This window comes from Gallinula chloropus (assembly GCF_964237585.1).
Source record: "Gallinula chloropus genome assembly, chromosome: 20".
In the NCBI taxonomy this organism is placed as follows: Eukaryota; Metazoa; Chordata; class Aves; order Gruiformes; family Rallidae; genus Gallinula; species Gallinula chloropus.
Genome location: NC_140105.1, coordinates 4,834,138 through 4,851,513, shown reverse-complemented (window position 1 = coordinate 4,851,513; position 17,376 = coordinate 4,834,138). Strand labels below are relative to the sequence as shown.

Genomic DNA, 17,376 nt, shown 5'->3' with positions numbered 1-17,376 from the left:
TTTCCTGCTATATAAACTGCTTCCAGCTCAAGCAACTTTGTACTAAGGCTGCATCTTTGTGGGGAGGCTGGTACATTGATTCCTTCTCTGCAGCTAATTGCTCCTCACCATGCGTCAGTCTGGCTGCAAGCTGCTAGATCCCAGAGGGATGTGGAGGTACTGTACAAGGGCCAGGGTGAAGTTCAAAGGAGATCTTAAGACTCCTCTTCCTTCTGCTGTGACATCAGAACATCCCTGATGGTGTTATCACGTCCTTGTGTGGAGCACAAGGGACATTGAGTCACGTTTCCTACTCTGCCAGGTTTGGCAAATTGTCAAGCTGGTGAGCAACAGCCCAAGACTTACTCTGCCTGGGAAAGGGCAGGTGTTAGTAATGCTCTTGGTTTGATCCATGCAGAGTAGCCTTGAGTTTGTGGAATGGCATTTTCCTGACTGTCTGTTGCTGTCCTGTTTTTCTTTCCTGCTCTACAAGGTGTTATTGAGATCTACTGAATCATACTGAAGGTAGTGCTGACTGGGAAATGTGCCTCAGGCAGGTGCCTGTAATGGATACTTGAGAGAGAAGAATATAAAAATGAGGAAAATTGGAATGGTTCTTTGCTAGTGCTGTCTTTTGGCTTCTGGCAGTCAGCAGCCTGGGAATCAAGAAGGGCTGAGGAGACCTGTGCTGACTACATAGCCCTTTGACTCTGGGTCTGCTTTTCCCCCAAACCAAGACTAAAATATGGGCTGTTCTCCCTCCTGGAAACAGACATGTTGGAGACCTGGTGACTGCCAGGCTGTTCATCCAGGAGCCCTAGACCTTGGGACATGAGGGTCAGAGGAGCCTGCAGACTCCTGCAGTGCTTTTTCCAGGCTGAGGGTCCTGCCATCAGCTGAAATGTCATTTGCAGCCATGCCTAGAGACTCAGGCTGTACAGAGTCATCTCTGTGCCTGAAGAAACAGTTAAGCTCAGTCACAGAGTACTGTGTGCACAGACTGAGACTACACAAACAACATTTCAATACCCATTAGGGCAATGAGTTAGGGTAGCAGTCAGTGCCTCAGATGGTCTGGTGTGAAATAACCAGGGACACAGGACCTCATGAATTAAAAAGCAGCAAGGTGAATCCTTGCTAAAGCTTTTAGCTTTCATTCCCCACCATTTCCCCATGGGATCAGGGAGCAAAAGCAACTGTGTGCAACTGCTGGGTGAAGGAGCTGCCTTGTTCTGTGGGTAAAACCTCCTGTTGCTGCCTTCTGAGGCTGTCTGTGGTTGCAAGACCTATGTCCTGTTCTGAAGAACTCAGTGACTGTGTTGGCAGCTTCAGCACCGATTGGATGGACTGTAGGGGCTCAGCCCAGAATCTCTTTCCAAGAGAGAAAAGAGCTGCTTTCCCAACTGTCCTGTTCACAGGATGAGTGTGGGAAACCTGGATCACCAACCTCTGCAGCAGCAGGAGCTGGACAGATTCTGCTGGAAGCTGTATCCCTACACTCAATAGTCGCAGGCAGCAGCTTAGCTCCCAGCCCCTGAGTCAGGTCCCTGCTGCAGGCACACATACAGATCTCTGTGCCTTTCTGTGCAGTCTCCCCCTGGCAGTGCCTCAGCCCAGCCAGCACAGTGCTGCTGCCCTGGGTCTGCCTGTGTCTTGTGTACTCGATGTGGCTGGGTAACCCGCTCTGCTCAGTGCAGCGCGAGGTGTCGGGAGCACGGCTGGAAGGGGCCTCCTGGCTCACGTGGCACGACGCGTGTGCTTGCATGGGTGAGCCCTGGCATGTGAAGTCCCTTGCAGTGGGGTAGCAGGAATTCAAGAAGGTCTGTTTAAGATCACTAACCCTATTTCTGCAGCTTTTCAAACAGCAGCAGTGCCTGCACAGTTGAACTCAGAGAAAATAGGCTCTGAGAACTGCTTATAGGTCTGGGGGGTGTTACCAAGCAAGACAGACCTGCCCAACTTTTTCTAACTTGTGTCCAGGCTAATGCTACTTGCCTTGGTTTTGTTTCCTTCAGGCTGTGGAGAAGCTGGTGCAGGGAGCAGAGAGTGGCTGCCACACAGAGAAGGAGAGGCAAATCGTCTTGAACTGCTGCCGGCTCCTCACCCGCATCCTGCCTTACATCTTCGAGGACCCAGACTGGAGAGGCTTCTTCTGGTCAACTGTCCCTGGGGCTGGCCGAGGAGGGGTCTGTCTCTTGGCACTTATTCTTCTTTCTGGAGGGTGAAGGGGAGGCTGCAGCAGGGGAGACCCTGTGTGCATTTGGGAGCATCTGTATTCCAGTCATAATTTAGGTGGCACCTTCTAAGTTGTTTTTTTTTTTTTTCCTTTCCTTTTTCCTTTTACCTTTTTCCTCGCTGTTCTTCCTGTCACCCTCAGCTGCTTTGTTGAGCACAGGTTGCTGTCTTATCTGGATACTTCACTTGGGTGTGTGTAGCTGTAGGAGACCACTGGTTGTGTGAGGGAAGGCTTCTCCAGGTGTGAATTGGAATGAACATGAGAGTGATACTAAAGGCTGTATGACTTTCTTCAACTGAAATGACCTTGTTCCATTAATTAAAGTTGATTTAAGAGTCTAGTCAAGCTGAACTAGGGTGTCATTTCTGCTCATTTTACAATGTCACATTTGAAGCAATGGCTGCCAGAGAAGCCCTCAGCATCATGACTCAATACACTGCTTATAAGCTGAGAGGGATACAGTTTAACCAGGGGCCTTGCCTGGTGGTGAAGCCCACAACTGGTCAAGGGTGGCTGAAGAATTAGGTACTGTTTCTGGCTCTGCTGGTGATGTGTATAACCTCAGGGGAGTCTCTGAACCTCCCTGCATTTCTCTGTCTGGAGAGCAGACACTGCTCTTCTGTGTTTCTCACTGCAACAGGGTGAAAGTGCTTTAGGATCCCCTGCAAAGAGGAGAAAGTGTTGGAAACACAGTTGAGTTAGGCCAGGACTACCTATTTGCCTGCTTGCTCCTTCAGCAGCTGCCTGCTCTGTTCATAGAGAGCCCTCTCCTATGAGTTTCTGAATCTGCAGGTCAGCAGAACGAAGAGTGAGGTTTCCCCTGAATGTTGAGTACTGCAGTGTCTTTGGGGATGATTAGAAAGGGTTGGCAGGGGTTGGTACAGTACAAACTTTGCACCTTGTGCTGTCTCTGCCTGTCACCTCTAATCTCTTTTGCCTGAGGCCACTTCAAGGAGAAGTTCTAGGTGGTGGAAAGGAATGTCTTTGTTAGCCCTGCTCTGTTGTGTCATCTGTGTGATTCTGAGGGTGGTGGTTGTCCATCCTTTCATCCCTGCAGGGGCCAGAGAGTGCTGGAGAGGTTTAACAATGGAGGGACTTGTTTTGTGAAGGAACACATGGGGTGCCTGATGCTCTGATCAAGCCAGTCTGCTGTTACTACTCTTTTTCCACCTTGTTCAGCACCTGGAAGAGAGTTTATCAGCCTTAGAGTGGTGGGGTCACCCTAAAGAGATCAGCCAGTGCATGTGTGGTAGGCTGGGGAGCCCTCCTGCTGCATTGTGTCTCCTGAGTGCCAGTGGAGCTGCTGTGGTTCAGTGTGCTCCATCACTTAGCCATGTGCAGAGCAGCTGTAAGGCTGGCTGAGCTCCTGGCAGGGGATGACAAATAAAGCCCTGAGATGTTAGGGAAGCTCGGGTCACGTCTAATCTATGGGAAGTGGCTTTGCTCTTTGGAGGCTGATTTCTCTCTGGGAACTGAAGAGGAAGCCTGGACTATTCATAACTATCTCTGTAATGTAGTGATGGATGGCAAAGCTCCTGCAGTGCAGGTGCCTCCCTCCTGTAAAGGGGTCTGTATTGGTTTGTTGTGTGCCAACACAGATGTGATGGGACCCAGAGTCTGCAGGGGCTTTTCTCTGACAGCCAAGGTGATGTCAGCAAAGGCCATTGTGGGAAAAGAAATCCCCTTGTGCCCTAGTGCTTGTCATTTCATCTTTGGCTGTAAGCTCAACTAAAAGCATCTTTGCTGTGCTGGCTCCAGCCACCCTCTCTGGGCCTCTCCTTACATCCGGGATCTGCTTGAGGGCAGTCTCCCTGCTGTCCCCAGGCAGACGTCAGAGCCACACAGGCTATTAACTCCATTAGCTGCCTGCAGTGATTTAAGAGCCCTGTGTTGTGCACAGGCTGACAGAGGCCTGGCTGAGCTAGATAAGCTCCTGCCATTCCTGCTCCCTGCCTCTCCCTCCAGCACCAGTGTGTGGTGGGGAAGGCCTCCCATCCAGGATGCTCTGTGACAGGCAGGATCTGGCAAGGTTTCCCGTGGCAACGGCTGCAGAGGAGTAGCCATGCATGCTTCCAGTGATTGCTTTGAATGCTGGAGATGCCCAAATCCCCTCTGCTGTCATGCTTGCTTTGCTGTGGCAGGCTGAAGTGGCCCCTTGCACGATGCACACAGCCTCTCTGGGTTCTGTCACTTCCACTTCTGGGCAGCCCATGCAGGACCTGGAGCAGATGTACACTTTATCTGGCTGCTTCCTATTGCTGTCTCTGTGCACCATCCACATCACCTTCCTTTGTGACCATAAACCCCTCTCTTCTGTGAAAGATTCTCTTTCCTTTCGTCTTCAGTAAGTCAAGCATCAACATGTGGCAAGATCCAATGCCACTCCTGTGTTTCCCCAACATATTTAGGCCTCTATCTGCTCAGGTTGGTGTCATTAAAATCCTCATTCCTGTTTAGCCATCACCTTCTAGAGGGGTGTGTGGAACTGGCTGGGTTCTGTGTGTTTCTCCCTCTTGCTGCTGTGTAACCTCTTGCCTCCCTGCACGTTCTTGGGGAATGCATCTTCTCTTGCTGTGTTACAGCAGTGCTGCTGCATGCTCTTTGCTACCCCTGGGCTGACCATACTCCTCCATGTTTCCTGCTGCAGGGAGATGAGGATGATGAGAACGCCCGGCCGCTGGCGGAGTCGCTGCTCCTCGCTGTGGCTGATCTGCTCTTCTGCCCCGATTTCACTGTGCAGAGCCACCGCAGGAGCACGGTGGTAAGTTCAGCTGGGAGGTCACCTGCCTGCAGGTGGATTAGCTTCATGGTACCCTGGAAGATCCCAGCAAACCTGCAGGCAGGTGAAATTGGGAGTCACTGAGCTTGGATGCGCAGTGATTAGTATTGGTCGACGCTTTGGGTTCATTGTGAGGTGTTTGTGCCTTCTAAAACAGATGTTCTGAGGCAGCTGGGTGAGTCTCAGCTGGAGTGGCCAGTAATTACCCCACACTACAGCTCTCCCCTCAGGAGAAGGTGGTTGTGCTGGCAAACAACCACTCTTTTGTTGCTGCCAGTGGAGCAGAGACCTTTAGCACTTAGTTCCTTTCCCAGGCAATTTGGTGCAGCTAGGGCAGGAAGCAGCTGTGTGCCTGATCTCTGGTGCTAAGATCTGAATAGATCTGAGTAGATGGTCTCTGTTGTAACTTTCCACCTCCTCTCCCTCTTTGTATCATTGCAGCAAAGACAGATGTGTTCTGATCCTTATGGTGACTCTCTTTACTTCAGAGGAGTTCCCTGAAGTGGGTATATCCTACCAGGTGTGCCAAGGACAGATTCTGGTGCATCTCCCTCCCTCCTCTCTTCTCTCTCCCCACTGATGACTCAGTGGGATTGCTTGTAGGTCCAGTCTATAAACAAAAGTGGTGGCCCTCCTTTTGGTATAACTGTTAAATTAATTAAAGATGAATGTGCTAAACTACTGTGTATTTGGCTGCAAAGTTCCCTGACAAACCTGAGTACTTATTTGCTTGCTTGAAGTTTCTGGGGAGTAGAAACAGGATTGCAACCTGCCACCTGAGGCTGAAGGGACACTTGGGTGTGTGCTAAGAGTAAGTGAGAGCGTGGCTGAAAGCCATGGACTTGTCGAGTGCTGTCACTTGGGATGGATTACAGGAGTGAGGGTGACAACACTTTTACCTGGGAGACCCTCCTCAACCTCCCTGTGATTTTTAAAAATGCATTTATTTTGTTCTTTGCAGAAGCCAGCCTGGCTTTCCAGGGCTCTGGGCAAGTTGTTGTATTAGATGATGGGACTGTGAAGGCTTTATGTTCCTCATTGTTAGCTGCCTGCTGCTGCCTGCAGCCTCTGCCTGGCTGTCAGACCTGTGTGCTTGAGTCTGACTGCAGGTGAAAAGCAGAGATGGGTACAACCACCTCCTGCTCGTGGCAGAACAGCGTGTGGCCCCAGAGATACAGGTGGTGGTGGACAGTTGCTGAAGCAGAATTGAGTAAGGATGAAGAGGAAGAGGTGGGAAGGAATGGGCAAAGGAATCCCAGGAGTGACCTGTACTCTTTTGCTGTTTGCCTTGGAATTGAAGTCAGCCCTGGAATTGTGGATGGAAATTGCCTGCCCCCCCCTCCCCCCCCATCACACACAGTGCCTGTGTAAATGTGTTTTATCACTTACAAAAGCTGAGGTCTTTGAAGACATCAGAACCTGCTTTTTGAACCTGGACAACTGCTATAATGATGACTGGTGACATGCTGTCTCCTCCTTGTGTTCCTGCTTAGTGACAGGCTGACAGGCAGCAGGAGCAGGTTGGTGGGTTTAATTGTGTTTCTTCCCATGAAGCCCATGCCTGCCAGGAGATGTTCAAGACTTGGGTGTGGAGGGAGCTCTTTGGCACTCCACTCTCAGCAAGAATTGTCCTGAGGAGCTTGGTGAGCAGTTGCTTTTGTGTCACCAGTAATTGCTGTCAGCGTACTGGTTTTGTGGGAGTCGTGGTTGGGGTGATAAGTGCATCTTGGTTGCCCTCAAGCCTTTGCTGTCCTGAGGTCAGTGCCTTTGTGGGAGGGAGGAAGGGAAGGAAGTTGTGCAGTGGGAACCCAGAGCAATTAGAAACAGGCTCTGATCTGCTTTCCCCAAGTGCAGAGAGGCAGAAAGGCAGGTGGTAGAACCTGCTTAATTAAACCTCAAAAGAAGAGACAGCCAAAGTGTGCCAAGTGCACTTGATGCAAACATGTTCACCTGGGCCCTTGCTCCTCATAATTCCTGCAGGGTCAACAGGTGATTTTAACTGCCTGCTGCTCTCTGCAAAGCTGCTTCAGCCCTGACCTGACTGACCATGACAGAGAAGGGCAAACTGCTGTGGTCCATCTCCTCAGCTTGCAAAGCAAGAGGTTGGGAGTCATGCCAGCAGCTGTCAGGAGACTGGGAGGGTTCTCACTAGGAGAAATAACATATTGCATTTGCTGCAAGTCACAGCCCTATCAACTTCTATTAGAAATGAGGGTTAATTTCTCCTGCCTTTGGGGTGCTGCCCCATTGTGAGTCACTGTTCTGCAGGTAAGCTCAGTGTAACATGCTCTGAGATAGGCTTGGGGTGTTGAGCAGGACTGAACCCCTGTGTGCTGCTCTGGAACTGCAGAGGAAAAGCCCTGACCTGGGCTGTGTCACATGAGATGCAGAGGAAGGGAGAGGAGGAGGTGGTGATGCATCCAGTGATGAGAACAGAATGGATTTTGGATTCCTTGGTGGCCCTTCCCAGTGAAGGTGGCTAACATTGCACCTTAGTGTGCTAGAGGAGGGGCCACATTCTGCATAGTGCTCAGTACCTGTTGAAGATGAGAGGCCCTCTGTTAGGGGTGCTCCCTGGGTGCAGTCTGAGTGTTTGGATGCTTCTCTGCTGGTTTCTTTGCTACTACTGAGGAGAGTGGCTGAACTGCCTTGGACACCATTATTGGTGCCAACTCTTGCTCTTGCCTTCTGGGGCCCAACCTGTTGCTTCTCCCACAGGACACAGCAGAAGACATTCACTCCATTGACAGCTGTGAGTACATCTGGGAGGCAGGAGTGGGCTTTGCACATTCCCCACAGCCTAACTACATCCATGACTTGAATAGGTAAGGGGGTCTGCAAAAGCAGAAGAGAAGGAAACTGGGCTCAGGAGAGGGGGAGATGGGTTCTCCTTGCCTCCTTGGATGTCTGTGATTCCCAAAAAGCTTTCCCCTTGCTCCTTTCTGAGCTAACAGGACTGTCAACAAAGGAAAAAACCCAGCTGACATTTTGAGTAGCATTTTGTAGTATGATATGGGAGTCAGAGTGTCTGCAACAGGATCTGGCAAAACATTGCTGCTTTGGAGATGCAGAAGAGCTCTGTACTGTGTTTCTTTCTCATAAGGCAGCAATTCTGCTGAGCTTTGCACCAGTGACAGCAGCATTGCTTATGAAATAAAATGGGCTTAGCTGCCTGTGGGGAAGGCTTTTGAGCTGGGACTGAGCCTGCCTTATGTGGTGGTGTGGTGATTGTGCCTCTTGCATCCAGTCCCTGCTCCTGAATGGCTCCAGACCTTGGCTGCTTCTTCTCTTCTTTCAGGACAGAGCTGCTCAAACTGCTGCTGACCTGTTTCTCTGAGGCCATGTATCTGCCTCCCTCCTCGGACAGCAGCAACACCAACCCCTGGGTGCAATTCTTCTGCTCTACAGAGAACAGGTGAGGGTGAAGGGTGAAGGGTGGGACCAGGGGAAGAAATGTCTTCAAGATTTCTCCATGGATTGTGTTGGTAATGGGGGGGGGGGTTGCACAGGACTTGCATCCTCCAACACCTAGGGGCTGTTGTCCTTTCTCTTTGTCCTCATCTTACACATGCCCCGTTGGGATCTCTCCTCGGCAGCAAAAGGAGAGACTGAGCTCGGTGCTCGCTGGAGTCCGGTGCAGGATTGATCCCTTCCTGTGGGAAGTGCCAGACTCCGTTCCCTCGTGGGGGTGGTGGCGGGTGGCTTGTGCTGGTGCATGAAGGCTGCCCTCTAGTGACACTCTCCCCTCTGGGACTTTCAGGTGGCAGTTGCTTATCTGGGGGAGGCTCAGTGCAGGCTGAAGGCAGGCAGTTTTGTCTTTGCAGGGTCTGGAGAGCTTTGAGGTCCTGTCCCCTTTATCACATTGCTGCACAGGGTTCCTCTGGGAGTCCACGTGGCTCTTTTCACCTTCCCTTGTGTTCTGTCTTGACCCCCATGCTCTTGTGGGGAAGAGATGTCTGTCCCTCCCCAAGGCAGCACCTTTTACTCCCTGCTTCTGCCCTCTGAGAAGGTTTACTCCTCCCCAGACATGCGCTCCCACTCTTCACCTCGCTCCTGAACGTCGTCTGTGCCTACGACCCGGTGGGTTACGGGATCCCCTACAACCACCTGCTGTTCTCCGACTACCGCGAGCCGCTGGTGGAAGAGGCAGCCCAGGTGCTCATTGTCACTTTGGACTACGACAGCTCCACCAGTTCAAGTCCCACCGTGGATGGCACGACCACTGGCACGGCCATGGATGACGTGGATGTGAGTGGCACTGGCGCCTGTATTTGCTGCTCTCCTCAAGTCCCTGTGGCCCTCTTACACCAGCTTGCCTTGAATGTTGACCTGTAGGGCTCAGCACCGCTCCTCCCCTCGCAGACTGCTCTCTCTTGCTTCTTCCCTGTAGCTCTAGATGGCCAAACCACAAGGTTTTGGTCACTGACTTGAATCGGGAGCATGTGAGTGAAAAGCCCCTGTCTTTGCTGTTCCCTGAGGTGCTTTGTCTCCTGGCATTTAAAATTGGACCTTTCAGAGGGGAAAGCTGAGAGACATTAGTCCCTGGAGCCAGCAGCTCTGGCTCCCTTTGCTTTGGCTTCCTGAGATGACCTTACTGCCAGTAAGCATTGCACTCCTTTGTTTTTGAACGCAGCCTCCCGGACCAGACAATCTGTTTGTGAATTACCTCTCAAGAATACACCGGGAGGAGGTAACTCTGCAGGACAGGAGGTGCTCCTATCCTGACTATTTCCTGTCTGAATTAATGCTGATTGCATTAGCCTCACACCCACCCCAGGCTCTTCCTCACCTGTCTGCAGGATTTCCAGTTCATCCTGAAAGGAGTGGCCCGCTTGTTATCAAACCCGCTGGTCCAGACCTACCTGCCAAACTCTGCCAAGAAGATCCAATTCCATCAAGAACTCCTTGTCCTATTCTGGAAGCTCTGTGACTTCAATAAGGTGGGGGATCAGCTTCTCCTTGAGCTTTGTCACACCTTGACTGTGTGCCAGAGCCTGGTGTGGCTGTGGCTGGAGCAAGCCCTGGTGATGAGCTGTGGGCAGGTGGTTACCAGTGACTCTGTGACACTCAGGGCAGCAGCACTGCTCCCTGCTGGGGTTGGTGCTGTGGGTCTGGCTCCAGGGAGAGCTTGTGAGAGAGGCTGCAGCTCCTGAAGGTCAGTGCTGGAGGTAAATGCAGGAGTAGATGTTATAACAACTCTACAAGTAACACTGGAGTTGAAGAGCTGGTGCATATACCAGCCTTGCTGATATTCTGGAGAGATAATTAGTTTGAGGCTACCTGGCTTGAGGCCTAAGGATGGTGCAAAAAACCAAATATGCTCATGATTGCCTGAAATCCTTCCCTTTATTCCAGAAATTCCTCTTCTTTGTGCTGAAGAGCAGCGATGTTCTGGATATCCTTGTCCCAATCTTGTATTTTCTCAATGATGCCAGAGCAGACCAGTGTAAGTAGGTTATTTTCAATATTTGGGATGATCTGTGCTTGACAGTGAGCTAGGAAGAGGTTTACCCTTTCTAGGAAGTAGTCAACCCTTGCCTTGGGTATAAATTAGGCATAACCCCATCACTGGGTAGTGGGAAGAAGTAGGCAGATAGTTCTTGCTACAGTGATAGAACATAATGAAATAAAATATGATCTGTCCAAGACCTAATGTTCTGCACCAACATGTGGAAGGACTTTTTCACAGTGAAGGTGACAGAGCCCTGGGACAGGCTGCCCAGGGGGTGTGGAGTCTCCTTCTCTGGAGATATTCCAGACCCATCTGGACACCGACCTGTGCAATATGAGCTGGGGAGCTGCTTTGGCAGGGGGGTTGGACCCCATGATCTCTGGAGGTCCCTTCCAACCCCTATGATTCTGTGACTCTGTACTGGCCCCATGGATGTGCTTGGGAAGGACACTGGTACTGGCAGTGGAGGGAGCTCTGGGATGTCTCCTATCAGGATGGTGTGGTCTGTGGAGTTTTTCTTTCAGTCCCATAGTTCTCTCCTCTCTCCTCACTGCCCTCCTGTCTTTACCAGTTCACTGGCTTCGCTGTGATCTGTGGAGTTTTCATTTTGTTTCCTTCTGCAGCACGAGTGGGCTTGATGCACATTGGGGTGTTTATCCTCCTGCTTCTCAGTGGGGAGCGTAACTTTGGGGTTCGATTGAACAAGCCCTACTCTGTACGAGTGCCTATGGACATCCCTGTCTTCACAGGGACACATGCAGATCTGCTCATCATAGTGAGTATAGTGTCCCTCCTAACTCCTGTTTCATGTCTCCACAAATTAATATGCTGCTTCCTCTCAATATACTCATCCTTCCTAGATTGGCAGCCCACTAAGTAGTTAGAAGGTGCACGGGAGGCACCCAGGCACTGGTGGGATCTTTGCACACTGTTAACCTGAGGTGATGTGGCTGGTGTGGGGACATATGCAGGAGATGCAGTTCCATCTGGGTGGTGCTGCACTGGTGTCTAAAGGACTCTGGGACTGGCATGAGTGGGATGGGTGTGTGGTCTCTGCCAGACTTGATGGCAGGAGGGGGAGGCAGGAGATCTGGCTGCGCTGCTGGCTCTGTCCCAAGTAACCAGAGTTGCATGGAGCACATCTGTCAGAATGGGAACAGTGGTGATACCAAGCTCAACCCTACAGCTTTGGGTTGCTGCAGGGTTTCATTCATCCTTCAGTCTGTAGTGCTGAGGGCTGCAATCCTGCCTGCAAGCAGCTGTGTGTTTTGTGCTACCAGCCACGGGTGGTTCCCTCATGTCACTTTAGTGCTCTTTGCCAGAGAAATATCCCTCAGCAGCCTCTGACAGACCTCCTAAAGGACATTCCCATTACAGGAGCAGGAAGAAATGTGCCCAGCAGAACTGTTCCTGATGCTATGCTTGTGCTATTACATTCCACTAACCTTAGATCATCTCTGTATTTTTGTTATGCTGCAGGTCTTCTTTACAGGCATGCCAGCTAGAGGTGGGAAGGCAGAGATTAGGAGTGACTGAGCTTGTTGTGAGGCAGTTGGATCTTTCCATGTCTGAGGATATGAAAAATAGGACAAACATTTGAGTTAGAAGTTTGTGCTAAAATCCAATGTGAAATGATCAGTTCTATGGCATTTCAAGCAGCTCTCATTAGGGTTCAGAGTCAAAATCCATTGGAGATGAAGATGTTTCTTCCCTCCTGGTGGTTTATTTTTGCCTTAGGCTGCTTGTGCATCTTGGAACAGCTCACAGTCAGTTTCTGTTTGCAATATTGTAAAGCCCTAATCACATCCCCAAAGGATTCCTGGTAAATGAAAGCTTGTACTCCTGGAGTGCAAGTCTGCAGCGAGAGCAGCCTTCCCCACCTGGGTAATTGTGGAGTGTGCAGGGCCCTGCCTAGGAAGGAATGGTGTCAGGAAGTGATTAGTGTGGGGGTGGCACTGGTTTTGGTTGAGAGGGTGCTTTCAGTGAGGTGCTACCTTGCTTAAGAACTCCTTCCTTACTATAGGTCTTTCACAAGATCATAACCAGTGGGCACCAGCGGCTGCAGCCTCTCTTCGACTGCCTGCTCACCATCGTTGTGAATGGTAAGTGCTGTGTGGGGTGTGAAACCACCACCCAGAGAGGCCCCTGGCTGCTCTCACTCCCCTCTCCCTGTGCCACCTACCAGTGTCAGTGAATGCTGCTGGAAGCTGATCCTTTCCAGTCTGTGCTGGAGGTGCCAGCTGCAGATCAGACCTGCCTGTGAGTTATTGCTGGGCTGGGGCAGCTGGGGCAGAGGGTGGGACAGCAGAGTCCCTGGAGACCCCTTTTAGGTGGCAGAAAAACACTTGCCTGGCTGCCTGGAGAAGGTGGCTGGCAGTGCTGTGCGTTTTCCAGCAGGGAGTGCCACCTCCTCGCAGTGGCAGTGGCTTCCTTTGGGCTCAGTGCATGTCCAGGTGACTTCAGTTGTGTCAGCTTTTTGGGAGGCATGCCAGAAACGTTGTTACCTGTGTAGAACTACACAAGCCTCTCAAAAACCAGAAAATCCTGCTTTTACTAGACAGTACCTATTTGGAAATGTTTCTGTGGAACCCTGTTGGGGTCAGCTATTCCATGAGGCTTTCCAAGAATTCTGTGCAGGGTGGGAAGGTGGTAAGAGCAGCACCTCTAGTTGTGTTTTTTGTTTATTCACATACACCTTGGTTCTTTATCCAGTTCTCATTTGTTTGTCTTCTCCAGTGTCTCCATACCTGAAGTCTCTCTCCATGGTGGCTGCTAACAAGTTACTGCATCTCCTGGAGGCTTTTTCCACCACTTGGTTCCTGTTCTCTGCTGTCCAGAACCACCATCTCGTTTTCTTCTTGCTGGAAGTTTTCAACAACATCATTCAGTACCAGTTTGATGGTAAGAGACCAACTGCTGTATTTCATGGGTTTGCACTGGTTTAGTCCATGAGAACATAATCTGGAACTTCAGAGAAAGTCCAAACTGATGAGAGAAGGGGAGGAGAGTAGAAAGCAGCTACATGGAGACTTGCTGAGGATTGAGAAGTTCGGTTAGCAGGCAATCAGTGTTGGGTTCTGACCCAGAGGCTGGGTTAGAGCAAAATGAGCTGGCAGCTAATTATCACCATAACCTCAGCCTCCTGCAGACCAGAAGGTAAGATGTGTAGAGGTGAAGGAGAAGGGAAAGTGAGTGTGTAGTGCTTGAGACAGGCTGGATGCAGCTGTGAAACTGCTCACATGTAGGTCAGGACACAGAGCAACTTCCACCTCCCTCCTTAAACACTTAACAATGCCCCTCAGTTCTGCTCTGGCAGGTCTCTGGAGCTGAAGACCAAACAGCTGCTATCCAAACAAAGCTCTAGCACTTGCTGCCTTTCCAGGAAATGCCTTATCCTTTCCATTGTAAAATTGTGACAGTCCTTTACCTCAGGGAAATAAGAGTGAGGTCCCTTAACCTGTTAGGAGCACTTATTGCTCCCTGCTCAAAATGTAATGTTTTCCTTTAAATCTGCAGATCAAGAGTGGCTGTTCTGCCTTCCTAATGGAAATCTATCAAGTGATGGCTGTCAGGTCCTAAGCCAGCCTTTGTGGCTGTGATGTGTGTTTAGGGGATGGTTTCATTCCATTCTCTGCCACCTTGCAGGCAGTAAGAATTCTGGCTTTATGGCATTCCTGTTTCCAGCCTATTTCTCCTGAAATGGAATGTCCTTAATTTGATTTGTGAGCTCTTCTGAAGATGGAGAAATGCTGAATATTGGTTAACAACCGTTTTTCTTCAAAATAGATGTTCATATGTGGTTTAAAATGTCCTTTTTCTTCTCATCTGTTTGAATGCCAGTTTCTAAGCCATTTCTTGCCAGCCTTGCAACCTAAGAAGGATCTAACTGAATTTCCTGTACTTAGTAATGGACAAGAGGATACTGAACTCTGCTCTTTCTCCCTTGTACCATTGGCCTTCGTGGGTGGGAAGCATGGCTCTCTGAGCTTGTAGGGTCTCCACAGTGATGAAATGGCACTAAGCTGGGCTAGGGCAGGTTTAGATTGGATATTAGAAAAGAATTTTTTACTGAAAGAGTTGTCAGGGCCTGGAACAGGCTGCCCAGGGAGGGGCCTGAGTCACCTTCCCTGGATGTGTTCAAATAAAGGGTAGATGAGGTACTTAGGGATATGGTTTAGCTTAGGATGGGAATGGTTGAACTTGATGATCTTCAAGGTCTCTTCCAACCTTGTGATTCTGTGATGCTTCATGTACCCAGTGCGATGTCCTGCATTGACAGAGCTCTTCAAATCTCCCTTTCCCTGCTCATTTTTGTTGCTGTGGTTCCCCAGGGAACTCCAATCTGGTCTACGCTGTTATCCGCAAGCGGAACGTCTTTCACCAGCTGGCCAACCTGCCCACGGACTCGCAGTCCATCCAGAAGGGGCTGCAGCGCAGGAAGAAGCCTCCCGAGCCCATTTCTCGCACCAACTCCCAGGATGGGGTCTCCATGGAAGGATCACGTCCTGCTGCCCCTGCTGAACCCGGGACGCTGAAGACCAGTTTGGTGGCTACTCCAGGTCAGCTTTAGTTTACCTTTGTAACAGGAGAGAGGTTTGTTTTCTCTGTGAGATACAGTGGAGACTCACCCTTGCGATGGGCGTGGGAGAGATTAAGAGTTTACGTCTGTGAATAGCTTGCTGCCTCTCAGTCTCAGTTCCAGATCAGTTTGCCCAAGCTGATCACAAACAAGTCAAAGTAAACCGCCTTCAGGTTCTCTCCTCTCAGACTTTGTGTCCACATGGCCTTTTGTCCTAATCTTGACCTATTGCCTTGGTTTTAACTACATCCGTGTGTGAACCCGTGTTCCTCTTGGGAACTCCTTGGGGTGATGCCTCTTCTGGTGAAAGGAGACTGTTTCAGATGCCAGCAGATGCACAGGGCCTGGGCATGTTAGGGCAGAGAAGAACCAGCCCCTGCTTTTCAGTGTATTTAGTTCACACATTCCTGAGCCTTTTCCCTTTTGAACACAGGAATTGACAAGCTCACAGAGAAGTCACAGGTGTCAGAGGATGGGACCATGCGTTCCTTGGAGCCTGAGCCTTCACAGCCTCCACCGGAGGGTAACTTGTCCTCAGCTGTGAGCGATGGGGAGCCCTGGAGCGGGGTAAGGCTGGACGTTCAGGTGTGTAGGGAAGCTCTAGGGCTTGGTGTGGAATGAGCTAAAATTGGGGGCTTTAGGAGAGGTCTGGTTGGCCCCCTGAAGAAAGGCATCTCGTTAGAGGCAATACACTCATGCATGCTGTGCTGGAAAACACCGTGGTTCAGATGTACTGTTGCGTCATCTTGGGTGTTTCATGTTTGTGCTAGTGACACAAGAGCTGGGACACCAGAGGAGTGAGCTTTCTCCACCTTGAAAGCTGCTGATAGAGCAGCCAGTGTGTAATTGCAAAGGGATGTATTCCTGATGCAGAGGCTTTCAACTCGGGTTCTGACTGCTGCTTGGTTTTCCTCTCCCTCCTTTCTGGGATGGAGAGCTCTAACAGAACCTTCTGGTGTAGTGAAAAACATGTCCCCATGAAGGCTTGGCTTTGATGCTGTCCTTAAGATTGGCAGCTGCTTGGCCACATACTGGAGATAGAGGCTTTGTGGTCTGTGAACCAAGGCTGCACTGGCTTCCTGGGCTCCAGTGGCAATGTCTCCTGGCATTTGTTAGTCTCTCCTATCAGGAGCTATAAAACTCCTGTTTTCCAATTTCAATGGAGCAGTAATCTTTTTTATTGCTCTCTGTTAACTCCTCAGTCTGCAGCCTTTCCTGCCCAGTTGTAGGAAGTGTTTTATGAGGGCTGTCCTGCATGTCCTTTCCTCCTTCAGCAAGGCCACACTTGCACACCTGGTGCTGCCTCAGGCTCGCTCTGTGTGTGCACAGGGAGACACAGCTGTTCCATGGTGAGAGATGTGACTTTCCCAGCTTTTCCTCTCTTAGTTTTCTCTGAAATGGCCAAATTGACACATCAGCTCTCACCAGGTGTGGAGCAAACTGGGCAGGAGGTGATGAGTTGGGATGGGATGGTGCATTTTTTCATGGACTCTGATGCTTTTGGCTGGGACACTACTGCAGAATCAGGGTCCAAATGGGGGATGTTTGCAAAGGCATCACAATCTAGTGGAGTGGGCTGATGTATTCCACCCTTACATCCTGATCCTCTCTGCTTGTTCTGCCCATGTGTGTGCATGTGGGCCTTTGGGCTCAGCCAGCCAGCCCCATTAGCTGTCCCACCTGGCTCCAGCAATGCTATTTGCCTGGCTGAATGTTTGTGGGGTGGGACCAAAAAGCAGACAGGGGTGAAGGGTGGTAAAGCAGTGGGTGTGGGAGATGCCATGGGGAGAATCATCACTGCTATCACACAGTGCTTTAGGTAGCACACACCTGTCTCCAGGGACTGTGGTGTTTCAGACTGTTTGAACATTGGCTTCTTTCTGGTTTCAGTCTACTGAGTTAATATGAATTAATAAGAGATACTTGATAAATTTTAGGATACCCACCCTTATGACTGATTTAATTTCCTTCCTTTATCTGTTGTAATGTTCTCCCTCTGTCAGTCATAACTATTTTGAAAGTGTCCCATGAAATGCTCACCAGCTTTCCTCTTTCAGGGCAACTCCAGTTTGCCTCTCCTCTGTGTGTCAGCTGGCTGGCAGCTGTGAGGGGGGCAAGGGCTGTGGGAGAGGGAGGAGGAGGAAAGGGGAAGATGGTGGGGTCATCTGAAGCAAATCAGTGGGGTTTATGTTTTTATAAATTTTATTTTTAGAAGCTTGGTGATGACACGGCACTGAAGCTGAACAGGCCAAACGATAAGGTTGTAGCTGCAAACACTGCAAAACATTATTGCTGCTTAGGCTTTCAATAAACTGGAACAGAATTCTTGAATATGCCAAGACCAGTTTTCC

At 50.3% G+C, this 17,376-nt stretch overlaps 1 protein-coding gene across 1 annotated transcript in view; it reads left to right on the top strand.

Annotated features, from left to right (window-relative positions):
- HID1 (HID1 domain containing) overlaps positions 1-17,376 on the top strand; it is a gene marked incomplete at its 3' end in the record, with an annotated part of 28,241 nt that overhangs the window by 7,747 nt on the left and 3,118 nt on the right. Inside the window, exons 3-15 of the mRNA XM_084273550.1 lie at positions 1,995-2,165; positions 4,863-4,976; positions 7,713-7,819; positions 8,293-8,409; positions 9,020-9,242; positions 9,628-9,684; positions 9,794-9,934; positions 10,350-10,440; positions 11,070-11,221; positions 12,470-12,548; positions 13,183-13,347; positions 14,778-15,005; positions 15,459-15,592. Coding sequence (XP_084129676.1) covers positions 1,995-2,165; positions 4,863-4,976; positions 7,713-7,819; positions 8,293-8,409; positions 9,020-9,242; positions 9,628-9,684; positions 9,794-9,934; positions 10,350-10,440; positions 11,070-11,221; positions 12,470-12,548; positions 13,183-13,347; positions 14,778-15,005; positions 15,459-15,592 — 1,779 coding nt within the window. The remainder of the gene's footprint in view (positions 1-1,994; positions 2,166-4,862; positions 4,977-7,712; positions 7,820-8,292; positions 8,410-9,019; positions 9,243-9,627; positions 9,685-9,793; positions 9,935-10,349; positions 10,441-11,069; positions 11,222-12,469; positions 12,549-13,182; positions 13,348-14,777; positions 15,006-15,458; positions 15,593-17,376) is intronic.